The 27728-nt window shown below is 41.1% G+C and overlaps 1 protein-coding gene across 5 annotated transcripts in view; it reads left to right on the forward strand.

The window, feature by feature from the left end:
• GLI3 (GLI family zinc finger 3) overlaps positions 1-27728 on the forward strand; it is a 277052-nt gene that overhangs the window by 78198 nt on the left and 171126 nt on the right. Inside the window, exons 1-3 of one of the 5 annotated variants that reach the window (XM_025200051.1) lie at positions 6568-6695; positions 6961-7001; positions 10721-10963. In XM_025200051.1, coding sequence (XP_025055836.1) covers positions 10774-10963 — 190 coding nt within the window. In that variant the 5' untranslated portion in view covers positions 6568-6695; positions 6961-7001; positions 10721-10773. Of the gene's footprint in view, positions 1-3766; positions 3800-6567; positions 6696-6960; positions 7002-10414; positions 10466-10720; positions 10964-27728 lie in introns of those variants that run through there. The other 4 variants (XM_025200054.1, XM_025200052.1, XM_025200053.1 and 1 more) reach the window with 4 other exon arrangements.

Consider the following 27728-nt stretch of genomic DNA (forward strand, 5'->3'; position numbering starts at 1 on the left):
GGCTGGGCAGCCCCTGCCCCAGCCCTAGCTCCAGCCCCACACCCTCCCTCACCATGGGGGCCTTGATCTTCCCCCACATGCCCCTTGCCCCTCCCCTTCCACCACACCAGACTTACCAGCTGCCCACAGCACTCCACGTTGCCGGCTCTACTCCTCACTGTCTATGTGCTGTGCTGCAGCTGCATGCAGACATGGGTATTTATTGGCCATACCAGGCTGATTTCCAATACAGAAATTTTTCTTTATATCGGTGCTGATCCAATATCGGACCAATGCATCGGTGCATCTTTAATGCACATATACAAATGTATTAGACCAGTGGTTTTCACCCTGTGGTCTGTGGACTCTTGGGGGTCCACAGACTATGTCTAAGGGGTCTGCAGAAGATGACTATGATCAATCAAAAGTGTGTGAATGCCTATGTTTACAATTCAGAGGGGTCCATACCATTCAAAATTTCCAAAGGGTCCTTAACTCCACTCAAAATGTTTAGAGGTCCACAAATGGAAAAAGATTGAAAGCCACTGCATTATACCATAGATTTTCTCCTTTGACCTAGGTCTTGCCCAAATCCATTGACTTCAATTGAGATTGTGTGAAATGTAACTTACAGTATAATTTGGCTCATAACATTTTTTAAAAGACAGAAGCTGGTATGTTTGTACTGAAAGGTTGCCTAAGAGAGGGTTTTTTAAAGGTGTTTGAAAGCCCCCAAATACGGGGCTGTAATGGGACTGCTGAATTTTAATCACAACAGCACTAACAGAAGCAGTGAAAAATTTACACTGAAATAGGTATGGTCTACCGTACTGAAAGGGTTTTCATGGTCCTGTGTTGTTATTAAGCGCTATGTGTACAGTTCACTAGGGGTGTGCGAAATGGGCCATATTTGATGCAGATTCGGCCCAAATCGGGGATTTGATTAGTTGATTCAGATCACTGTCCCTGATTTGATTCGGCCAAATCTGAATCTGAAGATTTGATGCTGATTTGGAGAATTAGTGATTCGGCCATAGACACAGCTTTAAATGCGTTTTCTACATACCTCGAGGTACCAGGCGCAGCTAGTAAATGCTGCAATGCTGGGGCAGATGGAGCGTCCCACAGTAGTATGGGAGGGGCCCCCCGCCTGCTCAGCAGCAAACCTTGAAGTGAACCAGAAGTACTTCCGGTCCACTTCCAGGTCTGCTGGGGAGAGTGCTGGGGGGCCCTCCCATGCCTCCCCTCCCAGGCTCAGTGATCAGCCACAGGGGGGAGCCCCAGTGCCCCCCCAGACCCAGGAGGCACCAGTCACAGAGCTGGGGGGGTGCACGGGAACCCCCAGCGTGCTCCCTGGCGGACCTGGAAGTGCACTGGAAGTGCTTCTGGTCCACTTCCAGGTCTGTTGCCAAGCATCCCGCTCTCCTATGGGACGCTCCATCTGCCCCAGCACTGCAGCATTCACAAGCTGCCTGGTATCTTGAGGTATATAGGAAAAACATTTAGAGCTGTGTCTATGTCCAAATTGCTGAATCTTTCTGAATCTCCAAATCTGAATCGATTTGGGGGGTTCCGATTTGATTCAGAGACATTAAAGAGTCTCCTGATTCGATCTGGATTTGGAGATTCGGCCACTGAACCGAGCCAAATCTCTGCCAAATCAAATCAGGGACCAAAGCTTTGTACAGCCCTACAGGTCACTATTATGTTTAGCTGCTTGTATCTTTTTGAGAATGGGGAAGGAAATCTTAATTTTGTATTTATATAAAAATACAAGTTACCATCCCTTTTTCTTTTAAGACGTGTCAGGATGGATATTGGGATGTGGTCAAACTGTCCAGAATGCAGGTGATGCATGAGCATGATTTAGAGCTCATGTTTGAACTCCTTGATCTTGATGCAAGTTTCGTGCAAAACCAGTCTGATTTTAAGACAGACTACACACAGGTTCTTAAAACAGCTTTAAGATTCAATTATGCTGATGATTTGGTACAAAGTGACAGCACCAGAGAGTTTGTCCCCCAGTGTCTAAAAGTAAAATTAGGTAGTTACCCCCAGATAGGCATAAATGTGCTATTAGATGGTTGAGAAATTATTATTTTCTCCTAAAACCCTCCTGGGAATTTATTTTAGCTCCTTTGATGTGCCTAATTAGCCCACTCAAAGTAAGCAGTGACTAACAGTCTCATAACTGGCTAATGGAAATAACTTCATAACATTTTCAGATTCTTAATCAGAAGATTCTTTCACTGCTTTGCAGTAGGGGACATGTTCAAATCGTTTCTGGGCAACAGTTGTCTGTAGTCAGATCACAAATCCTGTAGTCACTTTCCTGGAAAGCATATTTGATAATTTTCGCCTTTGAAAAGTTTAAATACTGGGAGAGAGCATAAGCCTGGAAGTGACTTTAACCTGCCAAGTTTGATCCTAGCTCTGTTTAACAAACTCACAGCAAACATTTAGTTTATTGAGACTTTCTGCACAGTAACTCATCTATCTTTGTAGAATTTGGCAGAGAAGGAATCGTTTTTATGAATGACAGCTAACAAGCAAGAGTTTTAAAAAAGATGATCGCTTTGTTTCAGGAAATACTATAATGCTTTTCCATTGTCAAGTCAGAGTGTTAAAAATTTAAATGATGAATGTCTTTAAAATATCCTGCAACACATTTAATGACAGAAATTATATGGCTCAGAATCAGCAAAGTTAGCAATTAACTCTGACTTTAGATGTCTATAGTCACAGACCAATGAAACAATTGTAATTACAAAGGGAGGTGGGGGTTACTATGCATCAGGCTTATCTGTTGTAACTGGTTTGTATGTCTGAGCTATCCTACAGTACTGCAGAGTAATTTAGCAGCTGTTTTATTCACGAGTTAACTACCCCATTTTAGCTTCCATGTGCAGTGGGATAGTGCAGATGCAGAAAAAGTTGCAGCAGATGCACTGATGACTGGTAAATGCCTCTCCTCTCCCCCTGGCCTTTTATTCGCAATAATTGTTTGTCCATGCCATATCTTTGCTGCCTTTTAAGTGTTCCTTTCCCCTCCACATCCCACAGGATAAATAGGATTCTGTAATTGCTATGACATTGTCTCTCTTTCTCACTGTGTAAAGCAGTCAACATGACTTTTCCACATGTCAACAAGCATCTCGGAGGCGTTTTGCATTCTGTGTGCCATTCATACCTAGCAACCTGAGCATTTCTGATCCTTGTTGCATGGCTAAATGCCTCTTTCCTTACTTGCTCATATAGTACCACTGGGTCCCTGGGATTACTTTTGTGACTAAAACAAGCAGGATTTGGGCCTTTTAGTATAAATTGAATTTAAAACATGCCGATACCTGGTGTAGGGTATAGTATTTCTCTTGCAACAGCTAGTGACATCACTAACACCTAAACTAGAGCATAGGGGCTGAACTCACTGAATGGCATTAAGTGTCCATGCAATAATCAATCTACTGTTTGTCACTGGAGAAACACATAGCCCTGAATTTGGTAAGGGATTTTCAGCTGTTATGATTAAAATTTTCTTTATTTGCCTATGCAGAAACAGGCTTTGCTATAGCTCTTTCAGTAACAGGCTCCTGCTTCTTTAGAGCCTGATCCTCCAAGGTGCTGAGGGTCTTCAACTGTTCTTCATTTCAGTCAGAGTTGACAGTGCTCAGCAGTTCACAGAATCAGGCTCTTGGTATAGGACTCGGCTCGAGTAGCAGCAGACAGCTTGACTAGGAGGATGGTACAGAAATCCTGTTCACTGCAACTAGTTTCAGTGGCTTGTTCCAAAAACCTGCTGAAGTCGGTGGAAAAGGTCCAAGTGAGTAACTTTAGTAATGCTTGGGAGTATGTAATTTAATTTGCCCCGTGAGATGCTTCTCACCTGATTGGGAGCCTCTGGATCAGGTGTAATGCAGCCTAGCCCACTGTTCTACCCACTCTTCTGTCCTTTCACATGTGAGAATCTTTCACTGAACAAGAAGGTTCTTGTAATGCCTCTGTGTGGCTAACTCTCTTGCACATGTGGGTGCCACTGATGTTGAACAAGCTGGTTATGAATTGAGAGCTTAAAGAAAATATATCTTTTTTAATTTCAGCATCATGGTACTGATATGCAAGTCACAGAAACAAAGTTCCAGTTAGTGTGACCTTTGTTGGCCTGTGAACCCTTAAGATCGGGCCCAACATTTCTTTCTATATTTATATTTTAGTCTTGAGTTATCTTTTGGGGAAGCAGTTAAGACGGTAATAGATGACATATACCATCACTGTACTGAGCCGAAGGACAGCACCACTAAAAAAAAAAAAAGATCCTCTCATCCAAATATCCAGAAGAGTTCGCTTTACTTTTTAATCTCCACTTTGTACTCCTGGGACCCCAGGTGGCCATAACACTTCAAGGAGGATGTAGGCCAGTTTCTACCAACTTCATTGAGTGTATGGGCTTGAGATCCTACACCAGTGAACTCAGTTGGAACCCTGTCATTGGAACCCCACTGAGTATGGGTGCAGTTCCTACATTACATAGGTCATAGTAGTTGTATTACTATGACTTATTCTGGCCTTTGTATACATTGGAAACAAAAGGCTGAATACAGATTTGAATGGGGTTGTGTTGCACTAATATAAGTATACATAATTTTTATAAGGCAAAAAGGGGATATGCTATCATTCATATTTTCTGTATACCAAAATAGGTCCCATTTCTTCAAATTCTGGCTATCTACCAGTGTGCTTGCAAGATTATTTAGAGTAGTACATGTTCTTGTGTCTGGCATTGTTTACAGGATTGGGTTTACCCACTCACAGTGCCTCTCACAATTTGGTTGTTTACATTTTAGGTTTAAGTTAAAAAGAAAAATAAGAGTCCAACAGGCTGCTCCAACAAATTAGGAAAAGGATGGTGTATCTGTATTTCAAAGGTTGCAGAAATAACAAAGTTGAAAATGCAATATGAACAGGAATATAATCATAGTTTATATTATTTGTAAAGCACAAAATGCTCATACAACCTATCTAAACTATGTTAAAGCATTGCAAAATGCTCATAGTTTTTTAGCTTACGATACAGTATAACTATATTTTTACAGTAGATTAAGAATATTGTACTCCATAGCTGCAGTGCTTACTAAAAGTGTTTACTTCATGTGCAATTGTTCCAAGTGAAAAAAAAAAAATCCTTGGGTACAAGGTGCCTAATTTAAACTTTCCTCCCTATGGTAAATACATTTTTTGTTCCTGCATATTGTAAAGAGGGACAGGTCTACAGGTGTATTACTCCAACAAGGCATGTGAACTTTTTTGTTTTTTTACTTGCTGTTGGGGTGGTCAAAATGTAGTGATCCATGCATGTATGCAAGAAGTTTCAGAGACCCATGTCTTGATGAGCTTGGCAATGACTCTATTACATCATTTCAAACAGCAAGATACTTAGGTCTTCAAAAACATGAGGGGGGATTGCTTCCTTATTAGATATCTATTCTATTAAGAATCTAAGTATTCAATTTAAAAAAAATATTTTTCCTCCTTATTCTGGTTCACAGCAACTCAGAGTGCTACTTTTTCTGGGAAAGACTGATATTCTGACTTCAGTTTTGTAATTTAATGATGGAGAGTTTCCTTAGTAAACCAAATTTAGAGTACTAGAATGCTTATCTTATATCCAGACCTTGAACATAAAAGGCATTTTATACCAGCAATTGTTCATTTAATGAGCAATTGCAGAGTGCAGGACGGTTAAGGGATTGAGCTATATGCACCATTATTGCAAGAAGTATTCCGAAATACCAGAAATAGGACGTAAGCTCTGATCAGGGAGACTGTGAGCACAATTACCTTCTTTTCAAATCCTTCTGTGACACTGCGGGAGGAAAAAGGACTTTGAAACTTGAAAGGAAAGAGCTTGCTTTCAACCTCAAAAGCTAGGAGGAAAGGGCTCTGAAATTTGCTCAGTATTCCCAATTCACCATTAGCCTGTTTCTTCCTTTAGCCTCAAGGCATTCTCCGCTTTTTGAAAAGATGTTAAGAAATTCAGTCACAATAGAGAGCCTAGTTTTGAACATGTTTCACTCGGTCCATTGAGGTCTGGTCTTCAGCCTTTGTGTGGGGTGAATTGAGCTGAGCAGCTAGCTGGTTGGGGAGAGGTGAATGAGCAGTCTCTGTGCAGTCACAAATTCTGGCAAAGAAAAGATTACCCTTTCCTTTATTTTACAATATGCATTCCCGTACAATCCTGCTAGTGGCAATATGCGGAGCAGAGCTTGTGCTTAAGTCAATATGGAGCACTTGGTTTATAGCAACTCTTGTTAAGTTTGTCTTGTAATTGAAGCTGCTGTTGACCTTGCTTGGAGACCATTTGTAAAACCGTTTATTTAGCATAAACTGAAATAATAAACCCTCCTTCTCTTAGGCCAATTGTGATAGGGTGACATTAGTTTGATTTAATGATTAGCCGCCTGACCCCTCAGCTAGAGAGAGCTGCTTGAATAGGGAGAGTTCACTAGGAAGCACACAGGAAGAATACTAATGAGCTTGTTAAATTTAGCATGGCACCAACCACTTTTAATTCCTCTAATGGGAGAAGCACTGCCTCTGAGAGAGAGGGAGGGAGGGAGAATGGGAGAGAGAGGGAGGGATGTCCACATACTGTAGCTAGAGAATTTTTGGTCAGGAGAAGAGCTTGGAGAGAGAGTAAGCCAGGGTCTTTGGACTGAGTTGTAAGTATGTTGCTGTCTGTTCTCTTACCCAGTTAAAGTGTGTCCTTAATTGGTTATGAGACAATAATACTAGTTGCAAATTGAAATATGGCTACAAAACCTAACACTTCTCAATTTTTGCTAATGCATTGATTTGTCATTTAAATGCAAGTATCTTGGACTTTTGTTGAGGGGGAAGGGGGCTCCAGGCATTATAAACAATGGTTTTATGCTTATCTCTGACTTTTAAGAGGCTTGAAATAAAAAGTGTTCAATTGTGTTTCAGGGTCTGCTGAACAGGAAAAGTTCGTGAGAAACAAAGTTTTGGTGGGTTGACGTGCCACTGTACATGTGCTCTTAGCTTCTCAGGTGTTGGATAAACTCATAAAAATATACTGGCATAGGCACATGATTTGATTCTGAGGTTTTTGGAAATATTTGTTAATAAAATGAAGTGTTTCTTGATACTGTATGTTTCAAAAATGCTTATGGCTAAACAGGGCTGATCAATATTATGCTTCTCATTAGACAGGGGAATCTAGGATTATTTTGATAGTTCCAGACTGGATACTTTTTCTGTGTGTTTGAAGGTACTAACCTGTTTGCATGTAGTGGTGATACACGTGGAGAAAGAAAGGATAGTGCTGAATCATATTTGGGTGTGATTTGCAGGTAGGAGAGAAAAGAAAGTTGGGAGAAACTATGCTTTAGTAACTGCATTAGTGAAAAACAGGTGTGAGCGAGAGGAAAATTAGGCCTTTTGCCTTTTGACATTCATCTTTCTGAAACTTCTTGGTGAATCGGATGTTTCTTTTGACCTTAAATCAAGATGCTTTTAAAACCTAAGCAGCACAGTAACAGTTGTCTTATGTTTGGCTGTAAGAAGCCATTGGCAGATGCTGCTGGAGAAGTGGGTTGTTTGCTTACATTTTTGCTATAGACTCCCACTTGTTGCCATGGTGGACAGTATGTTTCTGTCAATAATTTGGCCTGGCGCAGCTTGTCTGCACTTACTCTTAAACTTTATTGAACAATTCAGCTGAAACAGAACAAGATTAGACAGCTTTCGCCTTTTGGCTCGTTGAAGTGGTTTTACTGCAGTTATAAGAGCAGGCAGAATTATTGCAAGAAAAGTTTCCCTTTCAGTGTATAGAGAGTTCTTTCAAACCACTCGGCTATTTGTATTCTGGAGTGCGTGTACTGTCAAGTTTTTCATCTGCCCTCTATCAAAAGCAGCTCTGTGGTGCAGAGCCTCAAGTAAACTCTTAACAAAATGTTTGTCCATTGGAATGCCTTATTATTGCAAAAATGTTGCGGCCCTTACTTTTAAAAATCATTTCTGATTGAATTTTTATAAAGAGAGCAATATTCAAAAATGGTTGACTGGCTTTTAGCAGTAAACAGAATTATCTTCCTGGAGAAGGAAGAATAGACTGATGGCAGAAAACAAGACTTTACTTTTGTTTTCTTTCTTAGCCTTATTTATTAAAATCAAACACATCTTGCTTTTATGTTCAGTTACCCAAAGTAGGCTTTTTAAATTTCATTCACCAATTAAAACTCTCATCTCATGCCACGCCAGTAACTGATGCCTTGATTCACTACACATGTATGTCTTGAGAGGGATAGAGTAAAATCAAAGCATTTGGACCGACAGCAGCTGCTTGTTGTATTCCAGGATGGCAGTTTTAACAAATATTAATTTTATAGAAAGAGTAAAAGAAATTAAATCCCATCTGGTCCTTGCATTCATAATGCAACTACAAAAGTCACTTCAGCTCACTTCTGTCCATAATGTAGTAGCACAGGTTAGCCTTGTTCCAGTTATTAAGGGTCTGTCAGTGTTTCAGATAGGGTATAATCCTCTGTTTTCAAGAGCTTGCATCTCAACTGTAAAAGTTCATTCTGGGTTGAAACTTATCATGAAAGGCTCCAGCCAGAGAGAAAATTAGTGGAAAAAAAACTTTAAAAAGTTGTACAAACAGTTTTATAAAAGCTTAATATACATTTTAGAGCCTTAGACTCCTTTTTTTGCAATTGAAGAAGTAAAAACAGCTTTGGTGTAAAACTATTAAGTGTGAAAGGCTGTTAATTCAAAATATGGGCTACTGTCTATCAATATTAACAAAAAAGAGAAAAGGGCAAAGATTTATATTTACTACTTCTCCGTGGGCCCAATCCTACAAGCCCTTTGTGAACAAAATTAACTACTGACTCAGAAGAAACCTGTACATGCAGAATCTTGTCCCCAAAATTATCAAAGGCTTTTTTTTTTGGTAGTTTTGCATACAAATCTAAAGTATAGTTGTAGACTAATAAATGTTGGTTTATGCAGGTAATAGCCAAAACCCAACTTGATGTAGTTTGGTATTTCAGTACAATCAGCATGATTCTGATATCGCTGGCAACGATAGGAATCCATTAAAATCAGTGGAGTTACACCGGAGTAAAATGTGTAGAACTAGAATAGAATCAGTCCTATGTAGAATTAATTGCTGTTTCTTGCCCCTGTACTGGGCAGTCAAAGCAAGGCAGTTTTAGCATTAAACTTGAATAAGCAGGTCTCTGATAGTCTGAACTGGACTCTTGTTATTCAGAGTTATTCTTTTTGTATGTGAATTGTAGAATAGCTTTTGAACACATTTGTTAATGTTTATGCAAGATGTAGTTACATGTTCTCGCATAAACAGCGAGCTTCATGAAAACAGGAATGTTGAGATTAAAGTTTCTATCTATGTAGGTTGGGACTCCAGTCAATGATTACATTTTTTAGAGGTGCTGTGTTTTATAAAAGGAATAACATAGATCACTACCTCTCTCTTCCTGAAAATGTTAATCTGAAGTTGGTTACACCAAATATATATGTAGCTAATGACACTTTGCTGTCAAATGGCTCATGTAAAATGTATCTGAAGCTGTGCAGCTAATTGTTGAACAACTAGGCCATTAGTCTGAATGTAAGTGTGTGTGTATCATACACCTAGAATGAAATTCATGCTGAAATGGAAGGCCATTGAATGCCCCATAGCAGAACTGTGAGAGCCATCAGTGAAGTAATTATGGGTCCTTTACACCCCTTCCCACCTGGTTGGCAGAAGAAGATCCTGGTATGAACGATTATAAGTAGAGCTTACTGAGAGACTGTAGAGGAGGCTGAAAGAGCTATTGCAGCTCTTCTCCTGGAGAAGGCACTATGAGGGCTGTGTTGCAGTCATAGGCACTGACACTAGGTTGGGGGGTTGGGTTTTACCATTGTAATTTCCCCTTTACACATGTAATGTCCAGTTTTTGCATTTTATTTGAGGGAGCAAATCTCTTATGTAAGTTCTGCTGTGCGTGCGCGTGTGTGAAATGTGCATGCACACACACACACCCTGTCTTCCCAGTGTTATAAAGTGTTAACCTTGAATAATATTCACAGCTACAGATGGGTGACACTATTACAGCAGGTAGTCTCACTGCTTTTGCCTTGTGCTGGCTGAGTATCCACAACAAAATAAACATGTTACACTATTGCCTACCTTAATTTTGATTACTAGGGCCTTTTTTTATTGCTCCAGGCTTTTCTAACAGCACATTGACTTTGGGATGGAGCGGCACACTGGCAAATACAAAGCAGCAGTGGGTGGCTAGACTTGATTTAGTCTCAGCTAGCAGGGTTCATCTTCTGCTGTTTGTGACAAATTGTTTTTTTCCTCCCAGTCAGGCAGCCAGAACTTCCAGTCTACTTGTCCCAGAGGCAAGAAAACAGCAAGTCTGTGTCCGTTCTTGTACGATTAATAGCCCCTCTGGTAAATGCATCAGTGAATGGGTGATGATGATCTACTGTTCAACTGCCACTTGGTCTGAATGGGCTAGTTTTTTCAACTGGTATCCCAGAACATCTTTCATAACCACACATGTACTTACTGTCATGAACTTACACTGTGACTTTGAAAGTGGTGAAAGGGGAACAAAAAGAACTTTTTTATTTTATTTGCTATAAATGGCCTAAAAGTCTCTTTTCTCTCTCTCTCTGTATCTCTCTCTTTATTTTTTTCCCCCAGAGGATGAAAGTCCTGGACAGACCTATCACAGAGAGAGAAGAAACGCAATCACAATGCAGCCACAAGGTGGGCAAGGTCTCAGTAAAATCAGTGAAGAGCCTTCAACATCTAGCGAGGAAAGGGCCTCATTAATAAAGAAGGAGATCCATGGATCTATATCGCACCTTTCTGAACCTTCTGTACCTTATCGTGGGACAGTTTTTGCTATGGATCCCAGGAATGGTTACATGGATCCTCATTATCGTGAGTATTTAATACAAGTTCATTTCAGAAGAGCAAGATTGGAAGATTATTAAATCTGTAATTTTTTTTTGCATTTTGTATTGGCAGTTTCCATCCCACTCAGAATCCATCAGTTTACCTAAACAAGGCTAAGTTATTTTAAGAATTCTTATTCTTTTCTTTATGGAGAAGAAAATAGTAACCGGTTCCATTCTGTGTGCAAATTAGCATAGGCCTCTACAGGCTTCCATGGGGTATATCATCTGTTGCTAATTCACACAAACCATCCAGTGTTACGTTTGCTCTGCCAACTTAGCAGCACATGAAGAAAAACCCTCATTTAAAGAGAGAGAGAAAATTAAGCCTCAAAATAGTACTTTGAACATGATTTTTAACTACATTTTTAAGAAAAGATGAAACATGCCTTTTGGAGAGAGATGGGGGAGAGGGGGGAGTTGTGGGGTGGAAAGGCAGTCATTGTCTCCCCCAGCTCCAGTCCTGTGGAATAATGCAGGGGGAAAAAGCTAAGGGTTTTAACTTCTGAATTCCTGCTTAGGCTTTAATAAAAAAGTAAGAAATTAACTGACACTTGAACACAGATGTGGAATGGATTTCTCCACAGGCAAAATATAAAGGAGTTAAGCAATTTTTTTCATCTGCTTCTAGTTAAAAAAAATCATTTAGTTGTGTAGTAATGAAGTACATCTTGAGGTGTCAAGTCTTGTGCCTTTTGATTATAGATTTATCACCCAGTCAGGATACAGATTTGCCATTTAACCTCCGAGTCTCCAGTTCCAGATGATGGGCTAAAACTCACAAAGTGAGGCCAGTTTCTGTTTTGGTTTTCTTTTTTTTCCACATCATTCAGAAATGTTAGTGTTTTAAGGCGAAAGGTCATTAGCCAGATGACTGATTAGTGAGGACAGCTGATTAGTGCATGTATTTTTGCTAAAGAAAGTACCAGGGATAAAAGCTAATTTTATCCCTTCATTAGTTGGGCTAGCAGTAAAGGGGAATGTTCACTCATCAGGGTGCAGATCAAAGTGTCTCTCACACAACCGTAAGTCTCACCAACTGCCTTTATTATAACAGAGTCTGATTGTTAATAAAGGTGGAGGCTAGATAAGAACATGAAACACTTGTTGTCTTTAGAGTCCAGATCAGCTCCTATGTGAATAGTTTATGATGTTTTTTCAGCTTTCTTTTAACGTATGACATCAGTTTCTACCTGTCTCTCTCAAGCACAACCTAGTTCCAATGCTCTAAGCCAGTTATTCACTCATCTATCTGAGAAAGGTGTGCAGGGTACTGCTGTCAGACTTGCTTGTAGGAGGAGAATACTACAGGCAAGAGAAATGCTAGCTTTAAGATCTTTGCTATCACTCAGCTCATTGCATTCAATATTTGTAAATGCAAAACATGGTCTGATGGATTCTGTTGGGGGCAGATGGCAACTGTGTGGGTGGAGTGTGTTGTAGCAGAGCTGAGTTGCAGAGAACTTTAAGATGACTTGGCAAATGTTATTTTGGCCCCCTGATTCAGCTGCCATGTCCCTTCCTAAATACATCTCAGGTCCTACTGATATCATTTGATATATATTGCAGAACTGGGTTTGAGTTCTCTGACTGAACTTAAGTGGTGGGGTTTTATATTTCTCAGTAACATTTCCATCGCAGTCATCGTTGTTTAATGTATCTAGAATGACCATTAGCAGTTGGTTGTAAAACAGCATACCCAAAAGTCATATTTTGGGGAATTAAGTCATTTTTAATTTAAGAAGAAAATAAATGATAGCATATATCTAGCATATACAAAGGTAGTCTTAAAGTCTCTGTATGAAAACATCAAATGGCAGATGTACTTTGCATCTGGTAGGGGGAATTATAATTTTTTTTTTGCTGGCCTGTAAAATCCCTGAAGTTATTATATTAATACCGTATGAAAGCTCATCACATTTCTATTTACCTGTAATAGATTTGATACAGAAGGACAACTAAATTAATGTCTGGCCAAATTTATAGAGAAGAAGATAGGCAGACTTAAATTTTCATAATAGTTGCATCATTTATATATGTAAGATGTGCTTTTATTAAACTCGTGATTGCATTCAGCTTGACACTTATAGTAAGCCATATGAAGAACTCTAAATGTTAATCTCATCCCAGTTCCTCTATAGCAACAGGCCATCATTCTCTTCCTTAGTTTCTTGCCAGCTTTGCTGAGCAGATGGAGAGAAAATACTGCTTTAATCCAGTGTAGCCAGGTATGTAAACACTCATGGTAATTCCTTAGTTTCCCTGTGGTTGGAAAATACAGACTTTTCAAGATGCCTAATTTGTGCTTCTATATATACCCACTTTGTATTTAAAAGTGTGGGCAGGCTTCCTGTAACACAGGAAAAGGGAAGATAATTTTTTTTGAAGGAGGACATCTGTATATTTTTATTGTAGGAGAAAAAGTTTTTAAGTTGGTTGTGTGTGGAATGCGTGTCTTCAGGAGCTGCAGTTTATTAGAAAAGGCTCATACACTTTGCATTTCTACATATAAATGTGTGTGTCTGTGTATGTGGGTTTGGGTTTTTTGTTGTTTAATTCCTTTTTCTTAATTGAAAAGACTGATGGTAACTATCACTTGCAACATTTACAGCATATATGTGGAATAAGTGCATCACTGAGGGGAGTTTGCTGTCCTGCAGAGACAGGGTTGGGGAGGCGTTTGCGTTTCAAGTGGACAAGATTTTCCAACAGCCATGATCAAATACGTTACGGGTCTGACAGTCCTACTTATACAGCTCTAGAGATCCTGAGCCATTTAACATTTGAGAATGAGGGAGTAGCCTTATGTGCAGGCTCGCACCACCCGGCCTGCATGAAACAAGAAAGGGTATAGACATCCAAAGCAGCACTCAGCAATTTTTTTTCATTACCATCTTCGTCACAGATTTCTTGAAACCACAGTTCTTCTGTCTACTTAAACTACTGAATTGAATGAAACCATTCTTTTTTTTGAAGAAGAAGTTTAAGGGCAGATGACAAAACAGTTATGGTTTCCTTTCATGTTTCACATTTTTTCCACACTAAAGAAACCTGTTTTTGGCATACTTACAGATTTTGTTGCATTTCTGAAGTTTCATTACATCTCAGTGGCTGTGTCACTTTGAGCCTTTTGTTAATGCAAATACTGTCTCTAAAAGTTTGAGATAGGTACTTTTGCTCTTCTTTCCTCAGTTTTAATTCTCACACAGATTTATAACTGCTAAGACTACCTAACTCCCAAGTCATTCCTCATGGAAAAAAATTAATCATTCCTGATGTAAACACTTGGATTTCAAACATACTTTTTGTATTCTTCCTTGAGTTTCTTACCTCTCATGTAAAAGACCTATTTTTTCCTAATTAATAAAGCCCGAAGATTTAGCTTATGTAAAAGGAAAAGGCAATGTCAGTTTAATACGCTTAGATATAAAAGTTTCTGTGGAAGGTGACCCTGTTCACAAACGGCAGAGGCAGAACCAGCACCAGCAGCTGCCCCAGTGAAGTTTCATGAATGTAGTTGAGAAGTATGTGCCATGTTTTTACAAGGATTTTTTCTGCTAGAGTTTGAATCTCACATGCCTATCTTGGGTAAGGGGGAATGCTTACCTTACATTTTTAATGGCACTGTAGCATTGTGGAATTGTAGTGTTGAGACTTGTGTACCGTACTGGGATCAGGCCCTTAATAACTGTACTAATTATATTTCAGAGTATTAGCGTTGCCTCAGAATCAGTTTGGAAAAGGATCAAAAGGCCCAGGAGGCAAAGAAAACACCATGACAGCTCATTGTACATACTTGTTTATATGCTGAAAATATATTTTTTTTTAGCAAGTACTTGCCATGAAAATTAAGTTAATGCAGAATAAAGTTAATTAAAAGTCTTTCAGCAAATGCAGACTATTAACTGTAAACTCCTCTTTGGGGGCATTAAAAATAATATGTTACTTGTTCAGTGACAATCAGCTTTAAGCTTCTTTTGAGATGATGATAGTACCTTAGGTCATTGCCAGCATTATCAGATCTGCCTTTCTTCTGGAATAGAGGCTTTTGCATTGTCCCTGCAAAGTGCATTGTGTTGCTCTCCAGTTCAAGGGTCCTTGCAGAGGGGTGTGGTAGAAGCTGAGTAGACCCAGTGAAGCCCTCAAATAATATTACGATAGATGTCCTACAGCAGGGCTTTGTGGGTCTAACCATCACCTCCATTATCAGGCAGTTGTCAGAATATACCCATGACAATTGTAAAGATTAAAGGACATATTAAAGATACTTATGGGCCTAACTCCCATTGAGTTCAGTGGGAGTTAGGCCCATAAAGGTGTTCCAACATCAAGGTCTTATTTCCTGAAGCCACCCTGCAGCATTTTTTCTGGGTGCCAGTATTAAAAGTATGTACTTAGTGATTTATGGAGTGGTTTCCAACTGACATCAAGGAGGGGTAAGGTAAGAAAGGGAAATAAATACATAAACACAGTGAAAACTTAGATTTGTTTATTTATAAGTCTCAGTAAAGAAAGTATCTGATGCAGAATGGAACATCAGACATCAGTGCCCACTAGAATTGATGGAAAAATGGTAAACAATATTTGCAAAAAAGCATTTTGGCACTGGTTTGCAGTTTTGGAGATTTTTCACCCAGCACCGGTGCATTGCTATCATGGTGATAGCTCACAAAAGCCACATAGAGAGAAATTCAAGTGTTCTCAAAAGCTAACCTAGGATCAGTGGCAGCTTTTGTTCACAATTTTAGATGGGGCATCGTAATCCTCTTTAGTTGCACAATTGCTTAGAACATGAAGGGCACTTTCAAAAGTGCTTCTCAGCCCTCTGCTGTGGTGTTGGCCTGCTCATTGCACTGCAGACACTTTGCTTTGAAGTCCTGCTGCTGTGTTGAAGCTCTCCCCTGGAATGTGCAGTATACTGTCAGGGGCACTGGGGCAGCTGCTTCTGCCTGGATTCCTTATCAGAAGTAAAAAGAGAGTTGCACTGGTCTATTCACAGCTAGAAATGGCACATAAAATCAGAATAAAATAAACTAATCTTACATTCTCTTTTATTCCCTTACTTTTCTGAATGATGCAATGCCTTAGTAGTAGGGCTCAAGAGATACCGGTTGAGGTAATGCATTTAATTTTTGACATATACATTTATTGGTAAATTTTCCCCATAGATTTTTGTAGGGCTTTTACCAATAATGCTGTTTTTAACTGGAAGACATAATCCTAATGAAGTCAATGGGAGTACATTTTCAAAAGTGCTCAGCAGTTTTACTTGGGGTCAGTTTTTCAAAAAAACTCCATTTAGGCATCTACATGAATTTGTCTAATGGGAGCTAGTGGCTATTGATCTCTTTTGAAAATCAGGCCCTTTGAAGACCTCTTTTTGGATTTTTTTTTAAGGAGCCCTTTAAAAATAAAGATTTTTAAGGGGGAGGAAAAGCCTTTCCCCTTCCATAGGCCCCTCTTTCTGACTAAATGAATGGAGTATCTTGTTGCTATTCTGTTGTGAGGCACAGCTCACATAGGAAAATATTTATCGCTTCCAAAGACTTGAGTTGACAGGTATGTTCTAGGTGCTTTACAAACAATGTCTGTTTGTTATACGTGATGTAGCTTGAGCCAGCGCACACAATTTAGGGTGTAAGATCTCTTAAAAGTTCTCAAGTCTCTCTGCATGTGGAGCTTGTTGTTTCTGTTGGGGACTTATTGTTGTGCCCCTACTTATTTTGGACAAACCCTTGTGGCCTTATACCACCGTGTTACTGTATTTCCAGCAGCAGAACAATGGATGGGGCATCTTTCAGATTTCAACTTGTGTGTTTATACAGTACCTAGCAAGTTGGGGTCCTGGTCCATGACTAGGGCTCCTAGGACCTATAATAATAATGAGCTGCAAAAGACTTTTGCATAGTCTTGATTAAGAGCCTGAGGTTTGTGGCACATATTGTTAAGACACAATTAACCTTTTAATCTGGTGACATGTTCAAGTCAATTTATGGCATAATACAGTAAATGATCCAGAAAGTTATTCCATGTACAGTGAGTAACATCTTTATGGCTTGTTTGTATTATTCCTTGAATTGAACATGTGGCAGTTTGGGGCTGGCCCTGGATAGATTTAGTGCTCATCTGAGTGTCCTCTTACCATCTTGGGCTGGGCACAGAACTGATTCCTGGACCCTGTTCCCATGCCTGATGTACAGAGGGAGATGGGGGGTACTGTGCACCCTCAGTTGGGGAGTATCTCCCTAGTCTTGGGCTCACCATACTCCAGACCTTTAAAATCAGCCTATGCAGTAGAGCAGCATGCAGTTTTCTTACAGCTCCAGTGCATGGGATCCCTGGGATTGGGGAGAGGTTCCCTGATCCTGGGTACTGGCATGCCAGGACCTTTAAAACTGTGTGGGCTGCACAGCAGTTTTTGCAGGTCCCAGCACACTGGGACCCCAGGATCATGGAGCTTTTTCTGATTCTGAGATTTCCCTTGCACTGGGGATGTCAGAAAACCATGTGCGCAACGCAGTTGCACATGTTGATTTTAAAGGTCCTAATGGAATGGGACCTCAGAATTGGGGAGAGGTTACCTGGTCCATGTACTGCGACCTGCAAAAGCCATATGTGCAGCCCAGCTGGACTGCATACACAGTTTGTACTAATTGTTGCCACATGGAGACCCCATCATGTGTAAAAACCCAGTGAGGTTTAACATCCCCAGTAGGGAAAGTCCTTTCCTCTGATCCCCCATGCTGGCAAGCCAGCTAGAGCTGCTGAACTTCACAATCAGATGATTGTCCATGTGGTGGAGACCACACTGAGGCCAATTCCAGACCCTGGTTCAGTCCCTAGCCTGAAACATCAAGCAGCTTATTGTCAGGCACCTGGTTTTCAATTTGCTGGTGGAGGGGGAGTCCAGGATTGTGAACCTGGGCTTTCCCTGCACTGGCAAGTAGAGGGTGATGGGAATCTAATCCCCAATCCCAAAACCACACGTTCTGCCTTCCGTGTGGCATGGCAGGATGTGCGATTGTTGAGATCATGGATCAGATCCCATTGTACCTTTAACTGAACGTCTGTTGGAGGGATTAGATTTCTCAGGCCCCTCTTCGGTGTTTGAGATTGGTGAAGAAAGGAATTGTGCTGCTTTGGCTTTTCTTTGTCTGCCTACGTGAGTGACTAAAACAGACTTCATTGAAGTTTTAGCACTGTAATCAGTAATTTAATCCAGTGTGTTCAATGCAACAAGCAAGCTTTTGTTTAAAGTTGGAACTTATCTTCACTTCTGTTCAGACTAGCATCTTTCAGCTATGTTCGGTACTTCATGAGTTTTTAGCGGGAGGCAGCATGGTTCCCATCTCTATAGTACAGTTTTAAAGCTGTCATATAATCCCTTCTCAGCACCATGTTTAACCACCTTTTAGGAGGCCACACTTGAACATGGTTTTTGCTTTAAGACATTTTAAGTACTTCTTGTTAGTGAATCATTTTCAGAGTCGCTGGTGGACAAGGCTTCACTTTATTAAGCTCAGTACTTAGTCCAAGAGCCTCTTAGCCATCCTCTTTGTTTTCTTTTGTTCACGCCTAGTTACCCAATTAGATTCCTGTTAACCATACCATTTTAGTGTCCTAACTCTTGGAAAGCTTGTACCGTAGCTTTTAACCCCTTATTAAAACATTGCTTTAAATCATTTACGGCTTTGGTTCTTGGGTTTTTTAAGAGCATGGACCAACCAACCACCTATTAATATTGAGATTATCTTGTAGATGTGTCTCTTTGCATTCAGTCACATGGACTGTCTCTTTCATTCATGACCACAAAATTTATAGTAAATCCAATGTCTACTAATATGGACAACAATTATATAACATAAAAAATAATATGAGAAAAATGTATATATGTTAGGTGTAGTTTTATAATTTTAGCTGCTGGAAGGAGGAGGGAGGCCCAGCAATATGTGGCTACCAGCAGATGTTCCATGCTTCACCATTCATAGTTTGAGAACAGCAAAGTATGTGCATGCTATTCTCAGAGTCCTAAGTTTAACAAAGAGAGATCCCTTTTTAAAAAGAAAATAAGCAGAGGGATATAGATATACTGTACTGTGTTAGCATTTATCTTTGTGAGTTTTGGGGTGTTTTGTATCTACCAATCAGGCCATTTGGGCTAATAAAATGACATTTTGAAAACGTAACTGCACATGTATTCTGCCTAGGACTAGAATAAGCAGAGTGCAGAAGAAGTAACCAGTCCCCTTTCCTTGAGGCTGTTCTTTCTTTCTCATGTCAGCACCTCCCTGAGTCATTAGTTTCCCAAAGTGCAGAAGAAGGGAGCTTATTCAAAAACCCAGTGAAATCAGTGGAACCAATGCCACTGACTTCTGCAAACTTTGTATTAGGCCTCAGTAACACTTCAAAATAGTGGTAGACATATGTAGTCCTCACAATGCCCAGGAATCCATTTTATTGTTTCCCAGGCCAGACTTTTATCTTTGTTGCAGCCAAGATCAGTGACATACAACATATTTTTAAGTAAATGCCTGATTATGGTAACAGCTGAATATAACAAGTGGAATGGTGTTGAAGTAAATGGCTAATGAAGAAGGAAGTGTTGAAATAAATGCTGCCTGAACACTTCCACTTTACATTCTAAAAAGTTGCTGTTTCATTGCGTGCCTTAAGTGAGACATCTTTGTTGAAATGAAACCATAAGGCAGCTTATGGGAGTTATGTTTGTTGGATCAAGGCATGTGTGTGGATAAACACTAGTGTTCACTTTAGTGGGATTGTCAAATGGTTTAGAGATCGGTCCAGGACTCAGCAAATAAGTAGGGTTTCTTTTTTTGTCTTTTTTTCTGGTAACTGGAAGAGAGAGGTAATTCGGCAGAAGGCAAGGTAGAGATGCACTGTATACATGAGAAATGAAGCTTGTCCTCCTTATCTTGTAGCTTTATCACCTGACTCTCATAATATTAGACTTGCAAAGTTATTGACATAATGATCTCTACGTGCCTCTCATGCATAAGACCTCTGTGGGGGCACTCTTTTGTGATTATTTTAATTCTTCATTGGTTCACCTTTTTACTGGAGTGTGATCCTGCAACCTGACCTCTAATCACACAAAAGTGAGAAGCTTAAACACAAATAAAACTGATGGCAAGAAACCCTTAGTGAACCAAGCCCACATGGAAGTGCTATACTTTGGCTTATGTGAAATGCCAAAAAAGGGGTTACGAAGTCTGAACCAACACATCTCTAGCAAACACATTGTGACCTGAAAGAACTGCTGCTCATTTCTTGTGTAGACTGGCCTGTGGCATTTCATTTTAAATCAAGGGAAGTGGTTTTCCATTTAAATCAGCACATTCTGACAAATCACCATTTTTATAAAGAGGCTTTCATGTTTGAGTTTGTTGCAAACTCTGAGCTAGGTTGTGGTTTAAGCCAAAGTGCACTAGCAGGAGATGGGTGAGGAGGCATGCTGTCCCAGGGGGAGCTCCAGGGGACTATCCAGGACACAATACTCTTGCAGAATGTCTCTTGGCTAGTGAAGAGACTTGTGACCATGGACTTCTTAATCTCCCTCCTTTTGGGCAGCTAATGCTTTGTCCATTCTAGTCTTGTACTTTCCTGAGCTATTGTGAGGAGTGTAGGATGAATAGGAGGCGGCCTTTCTCCACCATTACATACCTGCTGAGGGCAAATCATAGTCTAGGTTGGGATGTGCTTACTCACCAATTACATGCTGTGTTGTCTATGATGGAGGGCGGCTCTCAAGAATGTTCAGTTCTTTCAACTTTTTCCTTTTGATGCATTTCTTAATTGGTGTACCATTAGAGCTGCCTGTTTAGGGTTGTTTAGTGCAGTCTTTTCTCATCTGTATGTGTACGTATCGCAGATGTAGTATGTAGGTCAGCAAGTAGTCCCTTGCACTGAATTTCTCACGTGCACTTCTCTGCATGAAAAGTGTCGGAATACAGAGTGCCAGCAGCTAGGAGTGTGTTAGGGCCACCATGCCTCCTATGAGCCACTGACCCTGCATTTACTATGGGCAGGCCAACCCTTACAATGTGAGTTTCCAGTGCAGTGATGTATGCACATACTCCATGTTTCCACAAAAGATGCACAATTTGCATAGATTTCAAATACATATGTGTGTGTTCAATCTTAAGTATACTTTTATATACTGTGTGCAAGTATTCACAAATGCATCAGGTAGCATAACTTTTGAAATGCCTAACGTTACCCCCCCTTATACCCTCCCTAACCCCAGGATGATTTTAACAGGAATATTATAAGATGCTTGTGTGCAGTGTAGGATGATTATATACATGCACTTCTGTGGCTTGTTGCTTACTGGTTATTTTTCTGGTTATTTTGTAATATGATTTTAATATACTTCTGTGTTTTAAAGCTTTTTGTTTTTAAGCTATCTCTGCTATGCAGCTTTCATATCTTGGCTCCCAGCTATGTTGAACCCCATTGTAAAGTCCCTTCATGTAAAAGCCATCTAGTTATAACTCTCAAAAATAAGAGGCTTGTCTCCTGAGGACAGCTCTATATTGCGGGTGGAGTATAATCCTTAACATTGTTTTTTTTGCTTTCAAATAGCTGGGGACAGTGAGTCAAGGAGTGAGAACTCCCTTTGTTTCATGTAGTGTGCATTGCAGGGAAAGAATGTAACAGAGCAGAAAATGAAGAAAGACATAAAAGAATCTCAGCTCAAGGAGGTCAGATCCATCACAGGCTTAGCGTTGCCTTCAAAGATGCCTGGGACAGGTGGCAGTTCAAGACAATCAGAGGAGAAGCATCCGCTAGCGCCGAGATAAGGGATTCTTGCAGAATCCTGCTATCTGGTCCCAGTTTGCTTTGATGTAACTCTGCTAGAGAAGACTTCTGGGAGCAGGCTAGTGTTTCCCTCAGTGATAGGCTGCTGTTGTTCAGCCTTTTAAGGTCTCATTACAGTGGTCCTTGAGGATTAATCCTCTTTAAGGTTTACATGGGAATGGTTTTGTCTGAAGGCCCAGCCAGGGACCTTGGTACCACCTGTACAAAGCATTATTGCATTCTTTTTTCATTCATTTTTTTGAAATTGTTGAGGGGTTCATATTTAACAGTGTTTGACAGAAAGCTAAAACCAAACATCTAGCCCTTTTTGCTTCTCTCTTTGGCTGTTACTGAGTTTTTGTTGAGCACAGCTTGAGCAGTTCTTTGCAGACACTGAACTATTAGCAGTAAATTGTCAGCTTCCGGTTACTCTACATAGCCTGCTGTTTTTGGCACTTTTTCTTTTTCTTCCCCCCACCCTGCTTCTTTCTTTCTGTTTTCCTTTTTATAGGAGAGATGTTGGCTCCAGTATTAGAGATTGTTCCACTATTGTTTTATATGTTTGCATACAGTATTGGATTTTACATCAATATTATTTTGTTCAGGATTGGGAATGTATAATTTTATATACTTACAAATTATTTATGTAATTATGTTAATTTATTAATAATTGTTTATCCACAGTTAAGTGTTTGCATGCTAGTACAACAAACATTTAGGATTCTCTTTAACAAAAAAGGCTGACCTTATTTCTGGTGAAATCAGCAGCAAACTATCATTGGCAATAATTGATGCAGAATCTGACCCTGTATTTCTTATCTAGAAGGAAGCCTGTATTTTCCTGTCTCCCCTTATGTTTGGTTGATTATGCACTCCCTACTTGATCTATCATTTTCTATCAGAACATGTTTTTTTGAGGATTCGGAAAGACCTCAATTTTGAGTCTGAACAAAGAACTGTGTCCTCAGCATTAAAAAAAACAAACAACTTTTGTTTTTTGTTTCCCTGATTGAATAAACCATATTAAAGTAATTTTAGTATGTTGTGATTTTTTTAAGGTGGCAACTGAGGTAAAAAATAATGGGAACACTGTGTGGCACTGAGTCAGTGAAAATAAGTCAGTGATTTTGACACACAAAATAACATTAAGCTTACTGTTTTAGGAAACCTGAATGGCTTAAGGGTTTTTTATGTAGCCCAGTTTTGTAGTAACTGAAACTATTTAAGGTCAGACAGCTATTTCCCCTCTAACCTATGTTAAATAACTCAGTGATCTCAATTTGGATCATTGTGGATAAGAGGTCTAATGATTAGCTCAGGTTGTCAATGTGAGCAGAAGGCCGAGGACTGAGTTGCTGTGGAGATCTCAGTATCCTCTGGTCCACAGAGGTACGTTTCCAGAAAATGGTCATAGTAAAGGTAATATAGGGTTGTTGCCTGTGTCATACTTGTTTGGTGGCTAAATAGGGATTTAGTGTTTTAAGATGTCAACTGAGTATCTTTATGAGTGTGTTACTTCAGTTAAGAGTGGAAGTTACTGCTTCCAGTATACTGCTTTTCTGTGGCTTCATAGCTTAACAGCAGTCTCTACTAACATTGGTATTTTTAAAGGTGCTCTGAGTTTCTGCATAGTGTGATAATTTTATGTAAGATTTATAGGAAGCCCTATAGTTTAGTATTGCCTTATAATTCCCATTTTTAACATGGATGTGTATATATGTATAAGTGCTATAACCTTCATGCACCTCCAAATTTCCCAAACATAATGATTTAAAAGCAATATACATATTTACTTTTTACTGTGTTTGCGAGTTTTATTATGTTCCATTCATACAAATTGCTTTCCTGCTAACCAGTTCAAAGGCAGAGGAACAAAAGGAAACTAAGAAAAGGAAACAAGTCCAAGTAACATGAATGTAATAAAATATGTTAGTGTGAAGTGCTGTGGACTCGTCCCAGATTCTTGCCCATATATGCTTACATACATAACTCTGTGGCTTATGTGTGTGTGCGTGCACACACCCATACACACTATATGTAGTACTATACTGTACTCATATATATCTAGCTATCTGCATCCATCCAAAATTTAAAAAATGCACTTTAAGTCACATAAGTAGATACCCCCGTTCTTCAGTGTCTCGTAAGTACTTATCAGCAATTTATACTTCTGTAGTATAATCTTGAAAGTCATTGATCTATCTCTAACTTAAGTTCGATTAATATAACCCCTTTGCCCACAAATCTGACAAATCCACATTTGTTTCCAGGTGCTACTTAATTACATTATACTACTGTTATATAATTTAGAGTAACTGCATTTATGGATACATCATAGATATTGTCAGTTAATATTGTGAAGTGATACAGAATATGACAAATTACCGTGTATATCTTAAGTTGTGGAAAAATGGTGGGAAATTAAATTATATTGGTCCAAATTATGGTCCGTCCTTCTAATGCACAGGCCTAAAGGCAACCTCTATTTTCCCTCTGCTGGGTTGTCTTTTCCTGCATGTGGGGAGCAGCAGGTTCCCCAGAGTCACTGCTTCCCTCTCTCCTGTACTTGCACAAGGGCTGGGTTGGACAAGCAGAGAGCTGAACTTTGGGACACCTTCTGTTTATGTAAACCCAGTAAGCTTACTCCTTCCTCAGGGCAGCAAAAAGACAAAACAAGGGAGATAGTGATTCAAGGAATCTCAGATTCCTTCTTAGGCTGCTTCAGGCAACATGATGCTTCTTTGCTATGGGCTGAATTGGACACGTGCAGTCTAGCCCGTTGTTTAGGAAACAGATTGTTATGCAAAAAATGTAGAGATGAAATTCCCTATCTCAACTTTGGAGTGCCCAGGCAGCCTGAGGGAAGTGTGATATTCCTGTAAGGCCCACTGTGAGGGTTCTCTGACGTGGTGGTACCCTCAGCGGGCCTCAAGTTGACTCCTACACCTTCTTCCATGCAGTTGTGAAGGCATGGAGCTTTTCTGGGCTAGGGACAGACATTCAAAAAGCCAGAGCCTGAATTGGTTCAATCTTTGTAGGTTAATCTAACTTGTCTAGATTGAATCAGTTTGCAATTGCACAGACATTCCCTCTGGACTGAGGAAATGCAGGCACATGCCTACAGTTGCTCAGGCCAGGAGCTGGGGGGGCATTAGAGCAGCCCTTAGTTGCAGGGAAGCTGTGCTGGGGAGACATGACCAGTGCCAGCAGTAGCTCCGAGTGAACTGGCCAGCGAGGGGTTTAATTCCCCCCTCCCTGTCCCATTGGCATGGACCAGGGCTGGGGTCCACCTGGAGCTCCCCCCTCGTGGCTGCAGCGGTGGGGCCAGGGGTTCAGTGAAACACCAGCCAGCATGGCCCCTGAGGTAGAGGGGGCAGGGAGGGAGGTTATTCCCCCCTCTGCCCCTGGGAGACTGCAGTGAAGTCTGCCTGCCCTGACCACCACTGAGACCCACTCGTGGCCCTCCCACCAGGAAGAGGCTTGTGCTCCCCTGTCACAGTTGCTCCCCCTCACCACTCCAGGGGCGGGAGTATGGCTAGAGCCTGGCTGGCAGGGCCCATTAGGTGGGGGTGGGGGTGGGGGCAGCGGCAGGGAAGGGGGTTATTTCTCCCTCCCTCTGACATCTGGTGGAGGGGACTTATCCTGCTGCTCACTCCTTGCAAGTGGCAGAAGCAGTGGTTGGGGCGGGCAGAACCCGCTTGGTCCCCTCAGGGCAGAGGAGAGAAATAACCCCCCTCTTGGCCCCCTGCCAAAGGGGCCCAGCTGGCCAGCCTCTGGTTGCACCCCTGTCCCTAGACTAGCGAAGGGAGAGCGACCATGATCAGGGAGCAGTCCCTGCCAGGGTGTCCTGGAGTGTGAGCCCCTTCCTGGCGAGGTTTGGGGGTGCACTCTGGGCAGGGAAAGCTGCCACAGATGAGTGGCAGCACTAGGTGGGCTTGGGGGGCAATGGCCCCCTCTGAGCCCTGGTGTCACCACCCACCCTGTGCAGTCCATTGCAGCTCTGACCCCTGCTCATGGCCTCTCCACTGGGAAGAGGCTCACGATGCCCAGACACCAGGGTAGGGGCTGCAGCTATATCAGGGCCCTGGCCCCTCATGGCTCCAGCGGCAGGGCGAGGGCATGACCAGAGACCAGCTGGCAGGGTTTCTTAGGTGAGGGGGCAGGGAGAGGGGTTATTCCCTTCTCCCTTTGACATTTGTCAGAGGGGGCAGGAGAGGGCTTATAGAGCAAGAGCAAGCGGGTGGTCAGGGCTGGCAGACTGCCAGACTTGCAGTCCTCCTACAGCAGGGAATAAACCCTTTCCCTGCCTCCCTGACTTAGGGGTCAGGCCAACCAGTGTTTGACCATGTCCCGGCCCTGCTGCTGCAGACCCCAGTCCAGATCCATGCTGGTGGGACAGGGAGGGGGGGAATTAAATACCTCCTTGGCCAGTTCATTCAGTGCTGCTGCCAGGACTGTTGCTGGAGCAGCCGGTGGAGACATGCAGGTCCCCGCTGGTGGGACAGGGGAGGTGGAATAAACCTCTTCTCTGCCCTCTTCCCAGGGCCAGGCCCCCGCCCCTGCCTGTCCCTGCTCGGGCTGGGGAACAGAGGGGCGGGGCCAGCACTGCTGGGCTGGAGCAGAAAGCCCAGCCCAGAGAGCATGCCAGGATGCTGGGGGTCTCTGGTTTAAGTTAAACCAGGAAGGGGTCTGGGACAGACATTGCATAAACTGGTTTGAGCTCAGTCAGTTAAGTCTAATACTACATTCAACCAGGTTTATCTCAAACCGGTTTCAGCCATTTTCAAACTGGTTTATGTGCACTGAACTTATGTTCTATTACAGGTTTAAACCAGTTTCCGATCACTTAAACCAGTTTATGTGTAATGTCTGTCCCTAGCCCTGGAGGGTAGGGACAGAAATTGGGCTGTATCGTTAGTGTTAGCAAGTGTTACTGCTGTATTTGCATGTACCAGAGGTTTTTATTATTGAGTCCTAAATAAAAAATATGTAGTAAATCAATAAGGATGAGCCACCCTGACAAATTCAGACTAAAATTTCGCCTTTCCTTTATTGTTAGGGGAAGCGAATACCTCAGTATAAGATTTCATTTCCACTTTAATACCTTTCCGTAACCCAAAAATACCTAACAGGTTTTGCTTAAACTGAGAACAAGCATGGAAAACCTTTTGGAAATTTCACTTTTGAAGATAAAATTAAAATCAGCTATAGGGTCTTTGTAAATCCTAATATAAATCTACTTACAACAGGTGCTGCTAGGTACCTGTTACGTATTAATTATGTACAGTAAAATATTTTTGGCAGCTTCAGTGGCTTCATACCTCTGGACAGTCCAAACTTTTCAGTGCTAGCAGATTTTATATTACATTTTTGCATCAGTGACTTTTTCAAGGAATGAAAATTGAATTGAAATTGATTTCAGATTAGCCAGTATGAAGCTGAATAGGAATTGTTCATAGATTTCATAGACATTAGGGCTGGAAGGGATCTCGGAAGATCATCGAGTCCAGCCCCCTGCCCCAGGGGCAGAAAGTCAGCTGGGGTCATAGGATCCTAGCAAGATAAACATCCAAATTTCTCTTGACGGTGTTCAGAGTAGGTGCTTGAACCACCTCCAATGGCAGGCTATTCCAGACCTTGGGGACTCGGACAGTAAAGAAATTCTTCCTTTTGTCCAACCTGAAATGGTCTTGTGGGAATTTATGTTCATTGGAAGCCATATATTAACAGCATCTAGCTTATACAAGGACTTTTTGTCTTAGTAAAAGTTAGTAGTAAATTTCTACTGTTCAAAGGTACATTAGTAGTTGCATTCATGCTGCCACCCAGCTTGAGGTACACTGTTACTGTGACCTTGAATTCTTATAGGGTTGAGTAGAGTAATTTTACAATTGAATCCTGCAAGAAATTTGCACTTAGAACTTCCGTTAAAT

The sequence above is a fragment of the Alligator sinensis genome, unplaced genomic scaffold, assembly GCF_000455745.1.
Source record: "Alligator sinensis unplaced genomic scaffold, ASM45574v1 scaffold254_1, whole genome shotgun sequence".
NCBI lineage: Eukaryota > Metazoa > Chordata > Crocodylia > Alligatoridae > Alligator > Alligator sinensis.